Below are 19818 nucleotides of genomic sequence, written 5' to 3'. Positions count from 1 at the left end.
GGGTAGCCCCCCCAAGACGACCCCGCTCCAGGGAACGGGAGCCCTGCAGGCCAAGAGGGAGGAGGGGCGCGATCGAGCTGAGTCACTCCCCTGGCATGTGCCCGGAGCGCCAGGCTGAGGGGAGTCAGAGGCGGAGCAGGGGAGCGGCCCAGCCGGGCTAACGCTGGGGGCGGGGAGGGGCTGGCGGAGGGACAGACAGTGGCGCAGAGGAAACAGGAACCTTTCTCCCAGTAAATGAAGCAGGTTTCCCCGGGGCTGCCCCTGGAGCGGGGGGGGGGGGGGGGGGGGGATGGCTCCGTCTGGGATGCACGTTCTGTCACACTAGCTCCCCTCTGCAGCACCCCGGGAGGGGGGGGCCCTGGCAGGACTACAGGGGCGAAGCAGGAGTCTGCTCTTTGGTACTCAGCACGGAGCCTGCCGCACGGCCGGCCCCCTCCTCCGTGGCACAGTGGCTGAGCCAGGCCTGGGCTGCAGCTGGAAGGCCCAGCCGGGTGGGGTCCCGGACTCAGGCCAGGCTGGCTCCCGGCCAGAACGCCAGAGGCAGGCGCAGAGCACGGCCCCGCTGGCGCCCAGCCAGTCCCGGCGCCCTGCGGCTGACGTGGAGAGGAGACGGAGGGAACGGCTGGCCAGGCTGCAGCTGGGCCCGGGCCAAGGGACCAACCCGGACAGCGCCCCCCTTACCCTTGTGGGGAACCAGCATGTCAGCTCCATGCAGCACCAGGACCAACGGGAGAGCAGAGAGCAGGCAGCTGCTCCAGCTCCGTGGCTCCCAGCCCGCTGCCTCTGCACGAGGCCCGGCTGCCGTAGCCCGCGAGGGGCACAGGCTCCGTGGCTGGAGGGAAGAGCCCCGGGTGCAGCTGGCCCGGCCCAGGTCTGGTGACACTCGGCTGCCCGCACCGGCGGGAACCTCGGATTCGCTGTGGGGGCGGCGCCTCCCTGCACACAGCAGCTGCTCAGGGGACAGTGCAGGTAGCAGCTGCTGCCCAGAGCCCGGGCAGGGATCCGGCCTTGCGAGGGGGAGGGAGGGGGCTCCCTGGGCACTGTGGTTTGAGCAGGTCTGATCAGCCGCGCTCTTCGATAAAAGCACTTTGCCCCCCCGCGATGCAGGCGCTATGTACAAATCGATCCACGGGAGGCCGTATATTAGAGATAAATAAACTCTGCTGGAAGGACCCGCCCGGCGCGCGGCAGGCCGGAGGCTGGGGAGGCGCAGGGCCTGGGTGAGCCCGGCCCCGCTGGCCCTCAGAAGTGTTCGAAGGGCCGGCTGAACTGGATGACGCTCTGGCGCTCCTGGGCCAGCGAGCTGTCCTGCGGGGCCACGTACAGCGTCCTCAGCATGTCCTCCAGCACCTCCTTGTAATTGATGTTCTCCTGCTGGGCCACGGCGGCCGGAGGCGCCGGCAGGTGGTCGGGGTGGGGCAGAGGCAGGCGGTCGTGCAGGGACGGGTTGAGGGGCCCGGTCCCTGCCAGGGCAGGGGCCGGGCCCTCGAAGGCAGGAGGGAGGCTGAAGTGCAGGGGCAGCCGGTGCTGCTGGTGCTGGAGAACAGGCTCCGGGGGGAAGCGCAGCGCGCCCAGGTCCGGCTTCAGGGCCATGCTGGAGAGGCTGTCGCCGGGGGGGCTGTAGGCCAAGTCCAGGAGCTCGCCCTGGTGCAGGGAGTGCGCGGGCAGGGCGAGCCCGGCGCCAGGCTGGCAGAGCTCGCGGGGCGGCTGCAAGACGTGCTGGGCCATGGGGTAGGGCAGCTCCTGGGCTAGGAGGGCCCGGTTGTGCTTCAGCTTCACGTTCTCGTCCATCTGCTTCAGCTCCCCCCGCACCCTGTGGACGCAGCTCTCGGGGATCTTTATCCCTGCGAGACGGAACGGGCCGTGTGAGCGCCAGCCAGGGCAGGGCCAGGCGCCGCCCTCAGCCCCTGCCCTGCCCGCCCAGCGAGCGGCAGCCCCCACCCAGGACTGCCCGACCCCGGGCTTGGCAGCACTGGAAGGAGCAGGCGGTCCAGAGCCGCCAGCCCCGGCACCAAAGGGGCTCCCGGATGTGCTAGTTCCACACCCCCCCAAAGGGCTGCAGCTCCCCAGCTCCATGGTAAGGCCTGGCCCGGAGCTGCATGCTACCTCTGCGCCCCCCCGCGCCACAGCTGCCCAGCCAGGCTCGGACCAGGAGACGCCCTCCCGGAGCCCTGTGTCGGAAGGGGGGGCCACGAACCCGCCGCCCCGCCCACGGCCCCGGCGCTCACCGACTTGCTTCTTCTTCTCCTTGGTCTTGAGGCGCACGATCTGCAGGTAGCTGGTGCTGGTGACGTCCGCCATGATGCTGGCGATCTTGCTCCAGACCCGCAGCAGGGCCCCGCACAGCATGTAGTAGCGGCGCAGGCGCATGCCCTGGAAACACTCCTTGCCCTCCTGGATGAGTTTGCAGCTCTGGTTCCTAGGGGGTTGCAGCGAAGACCAGCGTCACCAGCAGCCCCTGCCCCGGGGATCAGCCCCCAGTGCCCTGTCGGGGCGAGGTCCCTGCAGTATTAACCGGCCCCCCAGGCTGGCTAGGCAAGCAGCTCCCCAGCAGAGGGGCCAGAGGGGGCGGCAGCGACCCCCGTCGGGCCAGGGCTCCCCGGGGGGCGGCAGCGACCCCCATCGACCCCCGTCGGGCCAGGGCTCCCCGGGGGGGCGGCAGCGACCCCCGTCGGGCCAGGGCTCCCGGGGGGGCGGCAGCGACCCCCGTCGGGCCAGGGCTCCCCGGGGGGGCGGCAGCGACCCCCGTCGGGCCAGGGCTCCCCGGGGGGCGGCAGCGACCCCCGTCGGGCCAGGGCTCCCCGGGGGGCGGCAGCGACCCCCATCGACCCCCGTCGGGCCAGGGCTCCCGGGGGGGCGGCAGCGACCCCCGTCGGGCCAGGGCTCCCGGGGTGGCGGCAGCGACCCCCGTCGGGCCAGGGCTCCCGGGGGGGCGGCAGCGACCCCCGTCGGGCCAGGGCTCCCCGGGGGGCGGCAGCGACCCCCGTCGGGCCAGGGCTCCCCGGGGGGCGGCAGCGACCCCCGTCGGGCCAGGGCTCCCCGGGGGGCGGCAGCGACCCCCATCGACCCCCGTCGGGCCAGGGCTCCCCGGGGGGGCGGCAGCGACTCCCATCGACCCCCGTCGGGCCAGGGCTCCCCGGGGGGCGGCAGCGACCCCCATCGACCCCCGTCGGGCCAGGGCTCCCCGGGGGGCGGCAGCGACCCCCGTCGGGCCAGGGCTCCCCGGGGGGGCGGCAGCGACCCCCATCGACCCCCGTTGGGCCAGGGCTCCCCGGGGGGGCGGCAGCGACCCCCATCGACCCCCGTCGGGCCAGGGCTCCCCGGGGGGCGGCAGCGACCCCCGTCGGGCCAGGGCTCCCCGGGGGGCGGCAGCGACCCCCGTCGGGCCAGGGCTCCCCGGGGGGCGGCAGCGACCCCCATCGACCCCCATCGGGCCAGGGCTCCCCGGGGGGGCGGCAGCGACCCCCATCGACCCCCGTCGGGCCAGGGCTCCCCGGGGGGCGGCAGCGACCCCCATCGACCCCCGTCGGGCCAGGGCTCCCCGGGGGGCGGCAGCGACCCCCGTCGGGCCAGGGCTCCCCGGGGGGGCGGCAGCGACCCCCATCGACCCCCGTCGGGCCAGGGCTCCCCGGGGGGGCGGCAGCGACCCCCATCGACCCCCGTCGGGCCAGGGCTCCCCGGGGGGCGGCAGCGACCCCCATCGACCCCCGTCGGGCCAGGGCTCCCCGGGGGGGCGGCAGCGACCCCCATCGACCCCCGTCGGGCCAGGGCTCCCCGGGGGGCGGCAGCGACCCCCGTCGGGCCAGGGCTCCCCGGGGGGCGGCAGCGACCCCCATCGACCCCCGTCGGGCCAGGGCTCCCCGGGGGGCGGCAGCGACCCCCATCGACCCCCGTCGGGCCAGGACTCCCCGGGGGGGCGGGCCCTCGGGCGCGGGGCGGCGCTCACCAGACGGCGTGGTTGCATTTCGTGAAGGAGAAGTGGTAGCTGCTCTCCCAGTGCTCCTTGGCCTCCTGCGGCAGCACCTGTAAGGGGCACTGCCAGAGTTAGACTCTCTCCGCGGGTGGAGGTTTCAGGCCCAGCCCTGGGTGTCCGGACTCCTGGGTTCTATGCCCAGCACTGCCCGGCATGAGGGGACCTGGGCAAACACAGCACCCCCGTGCCTCAGTTTCCCCAGGAGTCCAGGGAGGTTCCAGTGAGGGGTGTGCCCAGCACACTGGGGCGCAGAGGGCAGGCACGGAAACTGGGGCAGAGTTTCCCTTCCCTGTGCGGCCGGCCGGGCTGGCATCGGAACCCAAGGGAATCCTAGAACCAACTCAACCCGGCCAGGGCTTTGTCAAGCCGAGACTTAAACACCTCTAGGGATGGGGACTCCACTAGGGAACCCAGCCCAGCGCTTCCCCACCCTCCGTCTGCCCTGGCCATGCACTGCCAGGCAGGGAGCACAGCACGGACCCGTCCAGCCCAGGCCAAGGGGAGCCGGTCCCCAGACCAGCCACGTCCCCCGGGGCTCCTACAGCCCTCCTGAGACGGGGGAGATTTGCCCAGCATGTCCCTGCAGCTGGGCCTATGGCCTATGCACCAGGCGGGCGGGACGCCCGGGGGATCGCGGGCCCCAGGGACTCTCCCGCGGTGGGGGTGGGGGGCCAGGGACCCTCCCGCCCCCACCCACCCGGCGGTATTTCTTCAGGAGGCTGTCGAGGCTCTCGGACTGGCTCTGCTTGCCGATGTTGGGCTTGTAGAGGATGAAGTTCTTCCCGCGGCCCTGCTCCGCCAGCAGGCAGGTGTATTTGCAGCCTCGCACCTGTGGGCACAAGGCTCCGGTTACACGGGCGGGCACCTCAGGCGGGACGCGCCCCCGGGGGCGGGGCGTCTCCAGCCGGCGCCGCCCACTGGGAGCTGGGCTCGTGCCAGGGCAGGGGCTGCTGGAGTGGAGACCGTCTGGCACACCGATGTTCTCGTTCCTCCATTCCAATCCGCCTCCTCCCTCACCCTGCCCCTTCCCACACGGGGAGGGGTCAGAGAGGCACCGATCGGCCCAGCCCCCCGGGAAGCAGCTCACCTTGTGGGAGAGGTAGAAGCCGTCGTAGGAGCCGGTCAGCTGGAGTGATTTTTCATAGGCCTCCTCCCACTTCAGGCCTCTGTCGACGCTGATCTAACGGGACGAAGGAGAGCCCCGTGCTTTGTGGGTGGCAGGAGGCGGAGCCCGCCCCTGCACACACGGACAGATGGACCCAGACACCCCCCTCTGGGGGGGAGCGATGAGCAGCCCTGGCTTCCCAGGGGCCCATGCCAGCACCAGATGTGAGCCTCTGGCCCCTGCCAAGGCAAGGGGGGGCAGACAGCTGGGGAGGGGGTGCCGGCCGGCGCGCCAGCTCAGGGAACCAGGGCTAGGCTCGGTGCTGCCCGGGCTCAGGCAGGAAGAGGCGCCAGGGCTGGTGCTAGCATGGGGTGAGCCAACTGGCTGACGCAAACACACCCGCTGTGCTGGGCCCCCGTGCCTGGCTCGCCACCAGGGCTCTGAGGCAGGGACTCCTCTGGGATCCTGCGTATGATCCCCGACCGGAGCCTCCCGGCACCACTCCCATACCAGCCTGTGGGCAGAGACCCCTGCGGCTGCACAGCTGGCCACGGCCAGGGAGCGCCCAGACGCAGGCCGGGAACAGGAGCGGAGCGAGGCTGCCTGAGGGCGGCTGCGCGCCAAGTCCCCCTCAGGGCTGCCCTGGTAGAGGCCTTACCTCATAGAACACCACCTGCCCGTCCTGGGGATGCCCCGGGGTCAGGAACACCTCCTTGCTCTCCTCGTAGATCTCGTCCACGCCAGGGGCTAAGTCTGTGGAGGCAGCAGCCGGAGACGCGGCCTTAGACCGCTGGTGGGTGGCAGAGCTCCGTGTCCCAGCCGGGCACCCCCTTTCCTGCCAGGGTTCCCAGCCGTGCCCAGGAGCCCTGCATGGTTCAGCCCTGCCTCCGGTGCCACAACGCCTCCCGGTCACGGCAGGCCCTGGACAGGCTCGGGGGGGGGGGGGGGGAGAGAAGAGTCCCCATCTCCTCTAGGAGCACCGAGGGCCTGGAGACGCCGTTCCCTCAGCCCATCCCAAGCACCGAGCCAGGGCGCCCACCCCTCCAGCTCAGGGCTGCCCCCTCTCCCTGCACTGTGCACCAACAGCCTCCCCGGCAAGCCGCTCTGGGCTGGGGCACCTGAGCAGGGGGGTTGGAATCTGCTCTCCTGACAGGCGCTGCCCCAGGCTCTCTAGGTCTGGGCCCCAGCCTGCGGGGTCACGGGAGTGTGAAGCCCAGACCGGGTCAGGCGCTAACAGGTTTATTCACTGCAGCCGGCCAGCGCGGCTGCGGGGAGGGGATCGCCAGAGGGGGACAGGGCCCCTACCTAGGATGCCCATGTCGTATTTGCCCTCCTTCTTGTCCTTCTCGATCAGGTGGTCGAAGGTGTCGGTGAAGTACTGGAAGAGCATGTTCTGCTTGTGCACCTCCAGGCCCAGGATGCGGTTCAGGAACTTGGTTATGGAGCAGTCTGCAAGAGCACCGGAGAGGGCAGGGACTCAGCGGTGCTCAGGGCCAACCCCGCCCCACCTCGGCTTTCCGCAGCAGGCAGCCTGGCAGGACCAACGCTGCCGGCACCCCAGAGCTTGGCTGTGCCGGGCTGGGCGAGAGGCTCTGTTCCGGTGGCCAAGCCCTGTGGCACGTCCCTGGTGCCGCGTCTGGCCCAGGCTGCAGAGCTACGGGAGCTGGGCCTCTCAGCCTGTCCCTCCGCAGGCCGGGAGCAGGGATGGCCACTCACCCTTCTCCACCGAGGCGTAGCCGTACTTCATCTCCTTGCAGCAGATCCCGACCGACAGGAGACCTTGTTTCATTTCTGCAATGGCAGAAGGGGAAGCTTTTGTGAGTCAGCCGGCTGCCACCCCACCCCAGGCCAGGTGCCCCTTAGCACAGCAGCCCGGCTAGCAGCGACAGCAGGCCAGCTCCTTGCAAAGGCTCCGGCAGGCGAGGCGCAAGGGCGTCCCTGGCACAACACGCACAGCGGGGGCTGTGACCTCCCAGGGCAGCCGGGACCCAGGCAAACCCCGCGAGTGTCAAAGGGCTCCCGGGAACACGGTACCCGACAAGAAGCAAGTGGGGCCGCAAGTGAGTCGGGGTTTCCCAGGAAACGTAGCAGCCCGGCTGTGCCGATGCCCGGCCCTTTTCCTGGGGGACACTGGCTGCAGGTCACTGATACACCAGGACGGGGTCAAGGGCCTGAGCTGCCCAGAGAAGGGGGCCGAGCTGCGTAGTCTGCTCGCTCGGTCCCAGCGAACCTCCCGGGGGCACCTGGGAGGCTGACTCCCACCAGGGCGCGGCCGGGATCACTGGGAAGCTCATTAGCAAGCAGGCGAGTTTTTACCACGTTAATGATTCTCTAATTGCGCTTTGCCGGAAGATGAAGGTGCTTGCTGAGGAAGGGTGGGGGAGGCCAGGCAGGCCTGCACAGGCCGTCTGCTTGCTGGGCAATTCAGCACAGGCCTGACGCTGCACTGGGGGGGGGCGCGGTTCGACCCCCAAGGGAGGGGGCAGCCGGGAGCCCAGCGCGGGTGACTTGGTCCATGAGGAGGAAATACAGGCGCAGTTGCCCTGTACTGACACACCCTGGTAAGGAAAGATCCCACATCTGCATCCCCGAGCTGCCCCGGCCCTGCCTCAGTCTCTAGCTGCCAAGCTGGGCCCTCGGTGCCCTGCCCGGTGGAGAGCAACGAACTGAGCCGCGGGCCCGCGCTGTCTGGCCTGGCAGGGCCAACGGAGCCGGCACTCTCAGTAGAGCCCCCGGAATGGTCTCACCGTGGAGAAACTCGGCCTCCCGGCCCTGGTACTCCTGGGGCAGAGGCACTCTGCTCTTCGCCTGGTTGAAGATGGTGGTGAGGACCCTGTCGAGCGCCCTGGTCCCGTACTGTGGAGAGGAGAGAACAGGCACATGGGGCCAGGCGGTTCTCTGCCGAGCTCGCGGCCCCCGGGAGGGGCGGAGAAGGCACCTGGGATGCTGCCTTCCCCAGCAAGGGGCGGCGAGCATGAACAACCCAGGAGATGCAGCCACCGGAGGCACGTCCACCAAGAACCTGATGGGCACGGACACGCCAGGCAACTGGCCTGCCCAGGCGTCTTCTCCAGCCCCTAGGAGAGGCATGTCCTAAGCACAGGGAAGAGGCAGCGTGCCCTAGTGGATGGGGCACTGGGCTGGGGCTCATGTGACCTGTTCTCTTCTTAGCTCTGCTGTACATTTGCTGGGTGAACCTGGGCAAGTCTCCCCGCTGTGTGCCTCAGTTTCCCCCCTGTAAAATAGGGATTGTTACCGCCGTCCCTTGGAGAACGCTTTGAGATCTGCTGCTGCTGAGAAGGGTATTACCATTCCTGGGAGCTTCGGAGGGCCTGGCCCCAACCCAAACTCCCTTTGTGTGTGTAGGCTAGCTGTGCAGAGTCACTGCCTCAGTTTCCCTGTGCACAGGGCCAGGAGATATACCCCCTCCTTCCTGCCGGGTGTTATGAGGATCAAGGTCCCTACAGCTCTCTCCTTACACTCGCCGTATGTTTGTGGTTTGTGCCAAAACCAAGAGCCCCGATCCCAGTCCTCCCAATGGGCCCTGGCTATTTTAAGCTTGCTAAAGCTACCGTGCGGGACTGTTCTGAGTCACCTTATTCTCAAAGTTGTACTTGCTGAGGTCTCGGGACTCGGTGGCTCTTCGGTCTCCATGAGTTAAGGCGCCCTGCAAGCACAGAGAACTGTTGGGGGAGACCCAGTGGGAAAAGCAACCGCTCAGCTAAGCCCCAATTAGCAACGGGCACTAAGGGGACCCCGCACCAGAGGGGCCTGTATCAGACCAGCCTCAGCAACGTGCACCAGGGTTCGACGGACTGTTGGAAATCATCTCAAGCCAGCCCTGGCACCTGGAAAATGCCTTTTCCTCCCGGCACCTGGCTGGCGAGGGAGACGCAAAGCTCAGTCTCAGCCCAGCGGTTGGATCACACCCCCTCTTCTCAGGTGCGGGTCCCCTTCAACGTGGGCTGTCGTGAATAGCCGGGGGGGTGGTGAGAGCGCAGAGCCGGTTGCGCAGATAAGCAGAGGGCAGGCGGGGAGGTGCTAGGATGGGAACGGAGAGCTTTGCGGCGTCAATAGCAATGATGAAACACTAATGACGGCAAGGATAATTCACTGTCATCAGTCTGTTTCCTTATGGGAACGGGATGGGTGTTAACCACCCTCTGTTGGGAAATTCCAGCACCCCGACCCACGTGCTGCTGCCTCGCAATTCCCCTCCCGTCCCGACGGCATCAGCTGCTCTGCACTTCCCGTTCCACAGGCTGGCGAGCAGCCTCCTCGTTCCGCAGCAGAAGTGGCAGCCTGCCAGGCAAAGCGGGAGCGGGGGGGGGGCTCCCTCCTCTCAGCTCCAGGGGGGACCACAGGGGCCCTGGAAGCAGACTCGCTCGGACGCATTCAGAGCCAGCAGGGGCTTTCCTCCTGGCTACCCTGGAGGGCACTTACGAGGCTCTCCAGGCGCTTGGCGACGATGGACGCGAACCTCCTCTCCCCGGCCAGCTCGGAGATGAGGAAGACGTACTCCGGAGCGGAGACCTGGTTCGATCGGTGCGTGCGACCTGGGGACAGACGCGGGTGCAAAGAGGGAGGATGAGGTGGAGGCCGACCGCACCAGGAGCGTGCGGAACAGCTGCTGAGCAGGAAGCGAGGAACAGCGTCTGACCGCTTCCCTGGGAGCGCCCACCGGCTCTGGAACAGAACCCAGACTTGTCGGGGGGGAGTGTTCTCTCCTTGCCCTTGTGTGGCCCAGACCCGCTCCCTGGCTGTGTCAGAGCAGGGCCACTGCCCTGACCGCTCCAGGAGCCCAGCAGCTTCGCCAGGCACAAATCGCTCCCGTTGCCCAGTCGTGCCGGACACTCCCCTACCACGCTCGTGAGGACAGGCGGGGGCCGGGCCAGCTGCTCCCTCTTCCTTCCTGCACCTTTCCCTCAGGGTCAGTTGATCACAGCTGCCTTGTGCCTGGACTAGCTCCTGGGAGGCGGCAGGAGCCCCTTGTTCCAGGGCCACCCACACAGCCAGGCTCCTGGGGGGGCCAGCACAGGGCCAGGCTGAACGTCCCCCGTGGCCTACGAGCGGAGGGAGATGGCGATAGGGCCACGAAGCTCAGTGCTCACCAAACTGCTGGATGGCCCGGTCTGCACTCCAGGGCAGTTCCAGGGTCATGTGGACACGGCGCTTCTGGTTCCTCACCCGCCGGTCTGCTTGGAGAGAGATCCCCGAACTGGAAGCCTCCGAGATGATGGCCACGAGCTAGGAGAGACGCAGGGCTGAGCCGGCGCACTGGCCTTCCCGGAGAGCTGGGAGACGGCTCCGGGGAAAGCCTTCGAGGCAGGCCCTTGCGGCAGAGAAACCCCAGGACACGGTCAGGCCTGACCCGTGGGAAGCCCCCTGCCCCTGTGCCACTCCCCAGCACATCAGGCCCCCGAAATTCACACTCCTTTTATGGGTCTGAGGGGCTGGCCTGTTACACCCAGCTCTCCGCTGCTGGAAAGGGACAGGTCGGGCACCAGGCTCCCGGGGTGCAGCACGGCGGGACTGCCATGTGCACACACCTCTGGGGGCGAGAGGGACTGCAAGGCCCCATCATGCATTGGGGCAGGACCCACAAGCCAATGCCAAGTCACGTTCTCTCCGTGTGCAGCTGCAGGGTCTCTGCTCCAGAGCCTCACCCACCTTTTCCCCACTCATAAAACGCTCCTTCTCCTTCAGGTTGACGTGGTCTATGGAGAGGCCCTGCTCGGCCCGGGACTCGTACTTGATGGAGCCATCGGGTCTGCGCACCACCCGGCCTTTCCGGCCAGTCATCTGCGTGGCCCGCCAGGGAAGAAGCAGGTCGTTAATGGGACGGACAGACAGACGGGGCGCACAGAGTGAAATGGAGCATTGTGGAAGCACATGGGCAGGAATTGATACTGGCCAGGCCTGGAGCAGTAAAATGCTCCCAAAAGGAATTACAGTTAGGGAAACTGAGGCAGTGAAGTAACTAGTCCAAAGTCACGGCAAAGTGTCAAAAGCACAGTAAATACATGGGGGGTCCCAGCCAGTCCCGGGGTGAGGATACAACCCAGGGTTCAAGGGGAGGGAGATAATGCAGAAAGCATAGGGGGGGGAGGGGGGGAACAGAAAATCGCTCAAGGGGCTCCCCTCCCCCGCCATCACCCCCCAAGAGACAGTGCAGGCGCGAGGGTGAACCACGGAGCCCAGTGTTAATGCTCAGTCCCGCCTAGGCCTGGTGTCAGGGCGCCCTCTAGTGGTGGGAGCGCCGGACGGCCGCTGCCGAGCCCCAGGCTGGTACCTCTGCCACGTGCTCCGGGCCCCCGAAGTGATCGATCAGCTCGTCCAGGGTGTTGAGGGGGAGCTCTCTGCCCAGCGCTCTGACTTGGGACAGGAGGTCCTGCTTCATTTTCTCCACCTGTTCCAGCACTCCGGGGCCATGCGCCTCCTTCTGGGGCCCTGGCAGGGGCAAGCTGCCTGCAATGTCCAAGGGCAAGTGCTTAGAGTCCAGCCAGGGCCTTGCGGGGGACAGCCGCCGGGGGGGAAGGGTCTGTCTGAATCCCAGGGTATGTCTGTCTACACTTGCACCCTCTTTCGGGAGCGGGATGCAAATGAAGAGATTCGAAATTGCAAATGAAGCTGGGATTTAAATATCCCGCGCTTCATTTGCATAATCGCATTATGGCACTATCTTGAAATACAAAACGCGGGGAGATGCGGTTATTTCAGGAGAAAACCCTTCTTCCAAAATTACCGTTAAACCTCCTAAAACCTCATAAACTGGGGTTTACCAGTTGTTTCCAGGGCTCGACAAATAATGCAGTCTACTTGCCCGGGGCGAATAGATTGCAACCCGGAAGAGCTGGGTTCGGGTGATCTGTGCATGTGAAGATCACCGGACAGCGCGGCTGGTGAGCGGGGCCGCGGTTTGGCGAGCCCTGGTTATATCAGAAGAAGGGTTTTCTCCTGAAATAACCACATCTACCCCGCGTTTTGTATTTCGAGATAGTGCCATAACACGATTATGCAAATTAAGTGCGGGATATTTAAATCCCAGCTTCATTTGCATCCCGCTCTCGACAGAGGGTGCAAGTGTAGACAGACCCCCCCAGTGGGGACTGCTGAGGGTGAGTCCAGAACCGCTCCCCCACACTGCAGAAGGGGAGCCAGCAGGCCAGATCCCTCCGGCAGGCACCTTCCACCACAGCCCCCACTCCCAACTGTGCCCAAAAGCAGGTACTAGACGTCAGTTCGCCGCGAGCACGGGAGCCGGGGCGCCCCGATTTGGGCAGCGCTGGGCAGCCGAGCAAGCCTGAAACAACGGGGAGGGGAGACAGTTTGCAGGAATCCCCTCAGCCTCCCTGAAGAGACACACGGAATGGCCTGGGGGCTGGTGGGCGCGACGCCAGCCAACGCCCACTGAGGAAGTACAGCCACTGCCACAGACAACAGGAGGAGCCCTGAGGAGACACCATGACCGACAGGGATGTGAATGGTCAACCAGTTAACCAGTCAGCATCACCCTTACTGGTACTGACTAGCTACGGTTAACCAGCGGCCTGCTGGCTTGGAGCAGCCCCCGACCGCCTCCATTTAAGCGGTTGACCCGTTAGACCAAGTAACCGAAGAAACGGGATTTTGCTGCCCAAGTGACGAGCCGGGCTGAAGGGGAGGCTAAGCCAAGCCGGGGCAGGCCCGTTGGGAACGTTCCCCACACGCACGAGAGCAGGACACGCCCAGACGTTCGTCTCCCGGGCTCGTGGCCCCAGCCGGCGGGCCGGGCTCACCTCTGTCCTCGCACGCGAAGCCGTTGTAGGTGTGCTCCACAAAGATGACGTCGTCGCCGTCGAACAGGGACTCCGGGGAGGAGTTGAAGTCGCTTTCCAGCCCCATGTCCGAATCCGTGCTGCTGTCGTCGCTGATCTTGATCACGCCCACCAGGTCGTACAGGCACCTCGGGGCCTTGGCGCAGCGGCCTTTCTGCTTCCCTACGCGGGAAGGCGAGGCGCGTCAGCGGGCGGGGCAGCACAGAACACGGAGGAGCGGTCCCCGGGGAGCTGGGTCGGCCCAAGCGAAAGGCAGAGCAGAGAGAGGGCAGCCTTTTGGGCCCAGGGAAAGAGAGAGGGAGGAACGAGCCAGCGCTGAAGATGGGCACGTTGACCGTGCTCTCGGCGGGCCAGGCGTGCGCAAGGCAGAACTCAGCTACTGCCCTCTCCTCCCTCGGGTCTGACCGTCCCCAACAGAAAAGCTTTAGGAAGCGAGAGGGGCTGGTGCTCTAGTGCTGCAGGAAGGAAAACTAGTCGTCTCGGGGCAACGAGACCTGCCCCGGCACGCCAGGTGTCACAGATCGGCGCCTCAGCCGACAGGGAGCCCCTGCAACAGGGCAACCTGCAAATCAGCCTTTGCCACTCTCCCCGTGTGCCAGCCCCCTTCCCGCCTGTAGCCCTGGCCTGAGAGCTGGGCTCCGACCTGCTTGCGAGGCAACCTGGCACAGAGGGACCACGGGTGGCACAGGAGACGGTCCTTACCTGCAGCCGTGGCTGGGAATAGGGCAGAGACCTGAGCCTTTTCCAGGTCACCTGCCACTCTACGTGCAAGGGGCACAGGAGAAAACCCCCTCGCTGCAAGAGGGCCTTGGACGCGCGGCTGGGGGGCTAGCGCAATCTGCCTGTCAGTCTAGCAGTCTGCATTGCAGAGGGCCCAGCTACGGGCAATCCCGGGCCTGGGAAGGGTGCAGAGTGGTGGGGGAGGGGACATGGAGAGCTGTCGCTAGCGACATGCCTGCGGGAGATGCCTGTAGCAAGGCCTCTAAGGGAGGGCAAACCCAAACCAAGGCAAAGCGTCAAGTGGGGAAGGCAAAGGCGGAGAAAAGGCTGAGTAGCTGGGGTGAGGCGGAGAGGCAGGAGGTCAGGCGGTGGGCGTGGAAGGCGATCTTACGTTTTCTTTTAATGCCAGTTCCTTTTTCTCTCTTTCTTTTGGTTGAAGGAAAGTGCTTCTGAATTAGTGATAGAAAGACGCCTCTGAAAGTAAGATGCAAAATTTATTCTAGCTACCAGGAGCAGGAACATCTGCTGGTTACAGTCTATCAGCGGGCACGAAGAGAGGGAGCTGTGTCCTGGGGAAAGGCGCTAACCCAAGCGTTCGGTAACTGGCAGTGGCGCCGAGCGATCACCGATTAGTGTCGCTGGAGCGGAGGGATGGCATCAGCTGGAACGGCAGGGTGGCGGCGGCTGGCCACCCCTGGGAGCGAAGCCAGAGAGCTCGGCCGGCTCCGGCAGGACCCTGGCCTTGCGAGACGCTCACGGAGGGCAGGGCAATGTCGACCTAAGGAATGCAACGCCAGCTACACGAATAGCACAGCAGGAGTCGCCAGACCTGAGGTCAAGTCGCTGGGGGGTCTCCACTGCGGGGGATGGAGAGAAACTCTCCCATCTACTTCCCTTATGTGTCTCCTTCTAGTAAGTAACAGAGCTGACAAGAGTGATCAGTGGTTGATTTAGTGGGTCTTTACTACACCCGCTAAATCGAGCCCCGGGGGATGGATTGCTGTGTAGGCCTGCGCTGAGGGCTTGCCCTGTGTTGTTCTACAGGTGGAGAACTGCTCTCTGCTTTACACTGCCTGCTACTCCTGCTGGATGGAGGCAGCACACACAAAATGCCACGGGCATTGCACTGCCAGGAGACAGGCCAAACCAGCACAACCTTCAGAGCACACCGGAGCAAGGGGTGAAGTGCGACACGCTCTCTGCTAGGAAGTTGTTCCATTATTACTGCAAACACCGGGATGTTCCAACACCTAAAGCGTCTCCTCGAGCGCTGCGTGGCCTAAAGGTGCCGACCCTGGGCCGTGTGACCATCCTGGCTGAAGTGAGACTCTCTGTCCAGAGCTAACGAACATGCCTTGATTGACCTAAGGGGGACTGCTCGCCGGCCGGGCCTGGCCAGTGAGAACACGCTGTGGCTCTAGGTGGATGGAGAAATCAGAAGAGGTGGAAATCAAATGGAGGCGTTTGTGGGCCGCATGGCAAACGAAAGAGTAAATGCTTCGATGCTGGCTGGACTGCGGGGGAGGGGGAGGGCAGCGCTGAATGAGTTTGGGCTGAAACAAATATGGAAAGCAACAGCCGAGAGGTACGGGCATGAGTCCCACCCCTGGGAGCCAGGGGTATTTGGGGAAGAGAGGAGGGGCTCTCGGGCCAGGCTGGGCCACCACAGGAGGTGCGACAGGGACAGGGGCAGAAACACCACAGCCTGGAGGAACAGAAGGGTGGGAGCTAAACGAGAGCTATTGGTGGCACTGGGAAGGCGCCGGACTGGCTCTGGGTGGAGATCTACGGCCCAGAGAAGGTGGAGGCATGGTCCTTCCTTCCAGCCAGGGTCCCGGGGCTGAGTCCCTTGCTATGAAACCCAGCCTGTCGACCAACTGTGTTTTCTCCCTCTGCTCCCCTGGGATCCCCACCCGCACGGGTTTGTAGACGCCAAACAGCCTTCCCTTGGTGTGTCAGCCTCATTCACCCCACTGCTCCTGTGCGGCCACATTCCCCTCAGCCCCCATCACTGACAGCTTCAGACCCAGGAAGCAGCAGCCTCATTCGATACTGGCTCTGCCCCGCAAGTAGACTCCCGCCCCACCGGAAGGGGACTGAGACGGCCAGCACGAGTGGTCGTTAGCAGCGCTTCACCTCTGACAGGCAGAGCTAGGAGCCAGAAGGGACCGCCACGATCCGTTCCGACAACCTCTCCTGGCCTGTCTTACGCAGCTCTCCAACTCCAGTGGGTTTGCTCTGGGGGAGGGGGACAGGGTCCGGACTGGCGCCCCTGGCCTGGGAGAGGCTAAGGCTGAGCTACCCTGCACGTCATGGCTCACTCCAGCTCTGCCCATCAGCAGTGAACAGCGAGGTAAGCAAAACCAGAAATCTAACAGCAGCCTGCTGGGTGCCCAGGCCCTAAGGAAGCGCCTCTCGCCCGGGGCTTGCTCCAGCCAGTCACTTGGGCTTCCTGCCACCTGACATGCAGGGGCAGCTGGGCTCATGGGATAAGGGACCATCTTCAAAGCATCGAAGCGAGTTGAAAGCCGAGGACTTGGGCTCCCGCAAAGCCCATGACACTTTGGAAAATGGGACTCGGTGCTTTTTAAGATGCCCCCATCAAACACAGCTGACTGGGCACTGGGTGCAATCCGCTCTCCAATCAATGGAGAGAGAAACACGCCAATCAAACCATCGCAGACTAGGGGCAAGGTGAGCTAATCCGGATTCTGCTCTGGACTCATGCTGAAAGGCAATATTCCTGAAACCAGGACTTTTGGTGGGACATCAAGAGATTGTCCAAAATTCAGGGGGGACCGAGGGAGGGAAGGGATTTCACCCCACAGCATGCCTGTAAGATCTCAATATCTGTCTCAATCAGATTATCTTGCTCACTTATTTTTAATCCTGTACCTTGAAAAGTATTTGCTCTCTTCCCACGGCTGGGAGAGCCGTACTTTCCAGGGTGGGCTCCCCCAGAAATGCGCATGCACCTGTTGTGCCCATGCGAACCTGTATGTGGGTACACAAGTCAGCCTCCTGCGCATCTGGCTGCCCTCGTGTGTGTGCAGCTACAATAGCTGCTTGTGCAAGGCTGCTGCCCTCGGATTTAGCACAGTCTCTCAACAGCCCAGCAGAATGGCCTCTGGAGGTGAAGCGTGTTTGAGGCTTGAGGAACGGTGTTTACAGGACCACAGGAGGCCTCCCATGCTACCTGCCCCTCCAAGCACAAGGGGGTCAACTCACTCTGCAGCGGAGACAAAGCAGTTGAGGTGTCCGTCATTCTCGTCCAAGACCTCCCTGGTGCGAGCTTCGCCGGTGGACTGGAGCCCGATGACGATGCACTGGAGAGAAATCAAAGGGCAGCGCAGCTCTGCGTTAGCGAGAGGAGGCCCCGCTGTGTTTTGCAGGGTTGCCACACGCCCGGTTCCAGAAGGGATGACGTTTGCCAGCACCTTCTACCTGAACCCCAGTGCCCCAGGCACACACGGAGACCTTGGCCCTGAATCTTGAGATGCCCTCTCTCCACGCCTCGGGTTCTACGTGCACCTGCGGGGCTAAACACTGGGATGATGCTTCATTGTTACAGCCACTGGAGTTCCCTGGCATCTCTCTCTGAAATTGCCAAAGCCCGTCCAAAGGGCTGCGAGACCACGTGCATTTACCCATGGAGAACCCAGCACCTGGCAGCTCTAAGTCGACTCCGAATGCTATTTCCGGAACGTTTGCTCATGTTTACCATGAAACATCAAGCAGCCTTTGTTCTGAATGGGGGGAAATTAAACACCTGAAATCCTGGTTTCGCCCACGGAGACGAGGCACCTTTAAGTCAATGACGTAAGACGATATATGCTGCCTTTTCATTGTGCACAATCAGACTAGCGCCCACGTGCCTGAAGATACCCTCATTCAGGCTTTTACCCCACCCCTCCGTTTGTACAGAGGTCGCGTTCTATACAATGCACATCTGGGCCTCCACATTCAAAGGAGTTTGACCATGACCAGCAATGATTCACCTGCCTGCCTGAGCCCTGAGGGATGCCAGACGGGCACTGACCACTGCTCCCGCCCCTTGGCCCTGGTTCCTAAATCACCTTGTCCTTTGCCAGCTCCTCCTTGGCGAGCGCCACGAGGCGCTGGACTTTAGCAGCGATGCAGAGATATTTGAAGAAGCGCTGGTGAGCCGACCAGAACTGACCCCACAGGGACTTTCGAGACTCCATGCCAATATAGTCAGCCGCCTGCTGGAACACCCTCATGGCCTCTGCCCACTGAAAGCGCACACAAGAGGGACAGTTAATACTCCCGTCCCTAAGTCACGTCACAACATCACACAAGGTTATTAAAACGATCAGGGCCTTGAATACCTAATTTATTGTCCCGGTTTTTGCTCTTTGTTTACTTCTTGTGTTCCATTTAGCTAGGACAATGAAGAGACCAGTCAATTTCCACTTCCTGCCTTAACCAATTAAATGGAGTTTTACATCCCTAGTCCATGACTGGGCTCTGAGGTTTTATAGCAATTAGGGCTGTCAATTAACGCGTTAAGGCCTGCAATTAATGCAGGGCAGAATTAACATGTTAAAAAAAAATTAATGTGTGTTAAATGACAGGAGTTCCACATGGCGCTGCCCCTTTGAAATGCCACCGCGGTGTTTCAAAGGGGCAGCACAATGCAGAGCCTAGGGTCAGTTGGGGTCGTCTTATTGTTTAACAGCGCGATTAATCTCACGATTAATTTATTTAATCCCTTGACAGCCCTAGTAGCAATACAAATAATAACGGATACTAATGAGTTTGATCAGTATTCAGCACTTAATGTTTGAATCACACTGGGAAGTTGTTGTAAAGAGAGTCAGCTGGTTCTCACCCATCTGGGGACCTGGCCATATGCCCTCACATATACAGCTCATATACACAGACAGCAGTAAAGCAGCCACCTCCGGCCCTCTTGCACACGCGGCCCACGCCAGGACGGGACCCGAGCTGACCAAATGACCGAAGGCACCCCAAGCTCTAATGCAGGAGGCAGTGGGAAGATGGACTTGACTTCTTGAGAACTCGTCACAGCCCTTCCCCCGAGCGATACCGTAGCCCTTGGGGGGCGGGGGGGTAGGGATGCTGGGGACCTGCCGAAATCCCATCTCACCAGCTGTGCTGCTTTGTTGTAGACCCGTTCATACTGCTGGTCCAAGGGGATCTCCTCGATCCTGAAAGTGACTCCAGAGAAGCTGAGCTGCCTGGCGATGTACATGCCGCTCACTTTCATGTCCATGGCCACGATCTCCATAGCACCAACACCCCTGGCAGGGAAGGAGGAAGATGACATGGCTGGTGAGGAAATCCCTTCCCATGGCCCAGCTGCAGAGCAGGCTTGTCTGGGGTTCAGAACCCTGGAAGGTTTTGCTTTGGCTGCTGTTGTCTTCAAATCCGAATAGAAGACGCCCCAGTATCCTGGCACACACGCAGCCGGCCCTGTGCCTGTCCCACAGGCGGGGGAGTCGCGTCACCTTTCTGCAACCCCCTCCCTCCCCCCGAGTCTGAGATAGAACCAGGAAGAGCATCAGGTGACGTGAGCGCATAGCTCCTCCTCTGAGCCCTGCACAGCGCAGCCCAGGACAAGATCCTTTTTCCTGTGACTCTGCAGAGACATGGGCAGCGGCCTGGGCCAGCGGCTCTAAGCTCTGGGGGGTGGCCTGGAGCACAGCAGCCAGACACGCTGCATTCCACGAGGGAGCCGGCAGGGCACAGCCAGCGAGCTACTGATTCAAAGCCAACCGCGTTCCCCAACCCATCCGGAGGCTGCTGCCAAATGCAGGATTATGGGAAGGAGAAACCAGAAAGGTCCCCCAGGACCTACCTCTTCTCAATTGCATGGAGGAAGTCATCGAACACTCTGAAGGGAGTCCCCTCCCCCCAGATCCCGAGCCGGCTCATGTAAATCATGTTTTTTGGCTCAGAGGCACCTGGGTGAACAGAACGTGCTGTCAGCAAAGACACAGGAACTATAAATAGTTTTGCCTGAGGCAACCTCTGCAAGAGACGGGCAGCAGGCCTCAAGTGACCCTCCCGCTGGAGCGCTTAGACCCATGTGGAAGTGTTTCAGAAAGGAGAGCTGTTCCCCACGCGTCCGCAGGGCCTTTCAGCAGCGGCTCCCGGGAGCTTTACAAACGTCAATCCTCACGATACGCCCGTCAGGTCAGCGTCACTACGAACGAGCA

General features: G+C 63.6%; 1 protein-coding gene across 5 annotated transcripts in view; it reads right to left on the bottom strand.

Moving 5' to 3' along the window:
- Positions 1-594: 594 nt before the first annotated feature.
- SBNO2 (strawberry notch homolog 2) overlaps positions 595-19818 on the bottom strand; it is a 119685-nt gene continuing 100461 nt past the window's right edge. For all 5 annotated transcript variants that reach the window (XM_075902659.2, XM_075902658.2, XM_075902660.2 and 2 more), the window contains 20 exons: positions 19458-19563; positions 18747-18900; positions 17692-17868; positions 16844-16941; positions 14007-14089; positions 12857-13057; positions 11371-11546; positions 10749-10880; positions 10190-10325; positions 9522-9634; positions 8674-8745; positions 7826-7934; positions 6795-6869; positions 6384-6527; positions 5737-5831; positions 5061-5153; positions 4671-4802; positions 3947-4023; positions 2229-2419; positions 595-1844 (listed from right to left, as the gene is read on the bottom strand). In XM_075902659.2, the coding sequence (XP_075758774.1) occupies positions 1243-1844; positions 2229-2419; positions 3947-4023; positions 4671-4802; positions 5061-5153; positions 5737-5831; positions 6384-6527; positions 6795-6869; positions 7826-7934; positions 8674-8745; positions 9522-9634; positions 10190-10325; positions 10749-10880; positions 11371-11546; positions 12857-13057; positions 14007-14089; positions 16844-16941; positions 17692-17868; positions 18747-18900; positions 19458-19563 (2966 nt within the window). In that variant the 3' untranslated portion in view covers positions 595-1242. The remainder of the gene's footprint in view (positions 1845-2228; positions 2420-3946; positions 4024-4670; positions 4803-5060; positions 5154-5736; positions 5832-6383; positions 6528-6794; positions 6870-7825; positions 7935-8673; positions 8746-9521; positions 9635-10189; positions 10326-10748; positions 10881-11370; positions 11547-12856; positions 13058-14006; positions 14090-16843; positions 16942-17691; positions 17869-18746; positions 18901-19457; positions 19564-19818) is intronic.

The sequence above is a fragment of the Pelodiscus sinensis genome, chromosome 32, assembly GCF_052426305.1.
Source record: "Pelodiscus sinensis isolate ZL-2025 chromosome 32, ASM5242630v1, whole genome shotgun sequence".
Classification (NCBI taxonomy): domain Eukaryota; kingdom Metazoa; phylum Chordata; order Testudines; family Trionychidae; genus Pelodiscus; species Pelodiscus sinensis.
The sequence above is the reverse complement of the archived record's forward strand: the minus strand, read 5'-3'. Positions and strand labels throughout refer to the sequence as shown.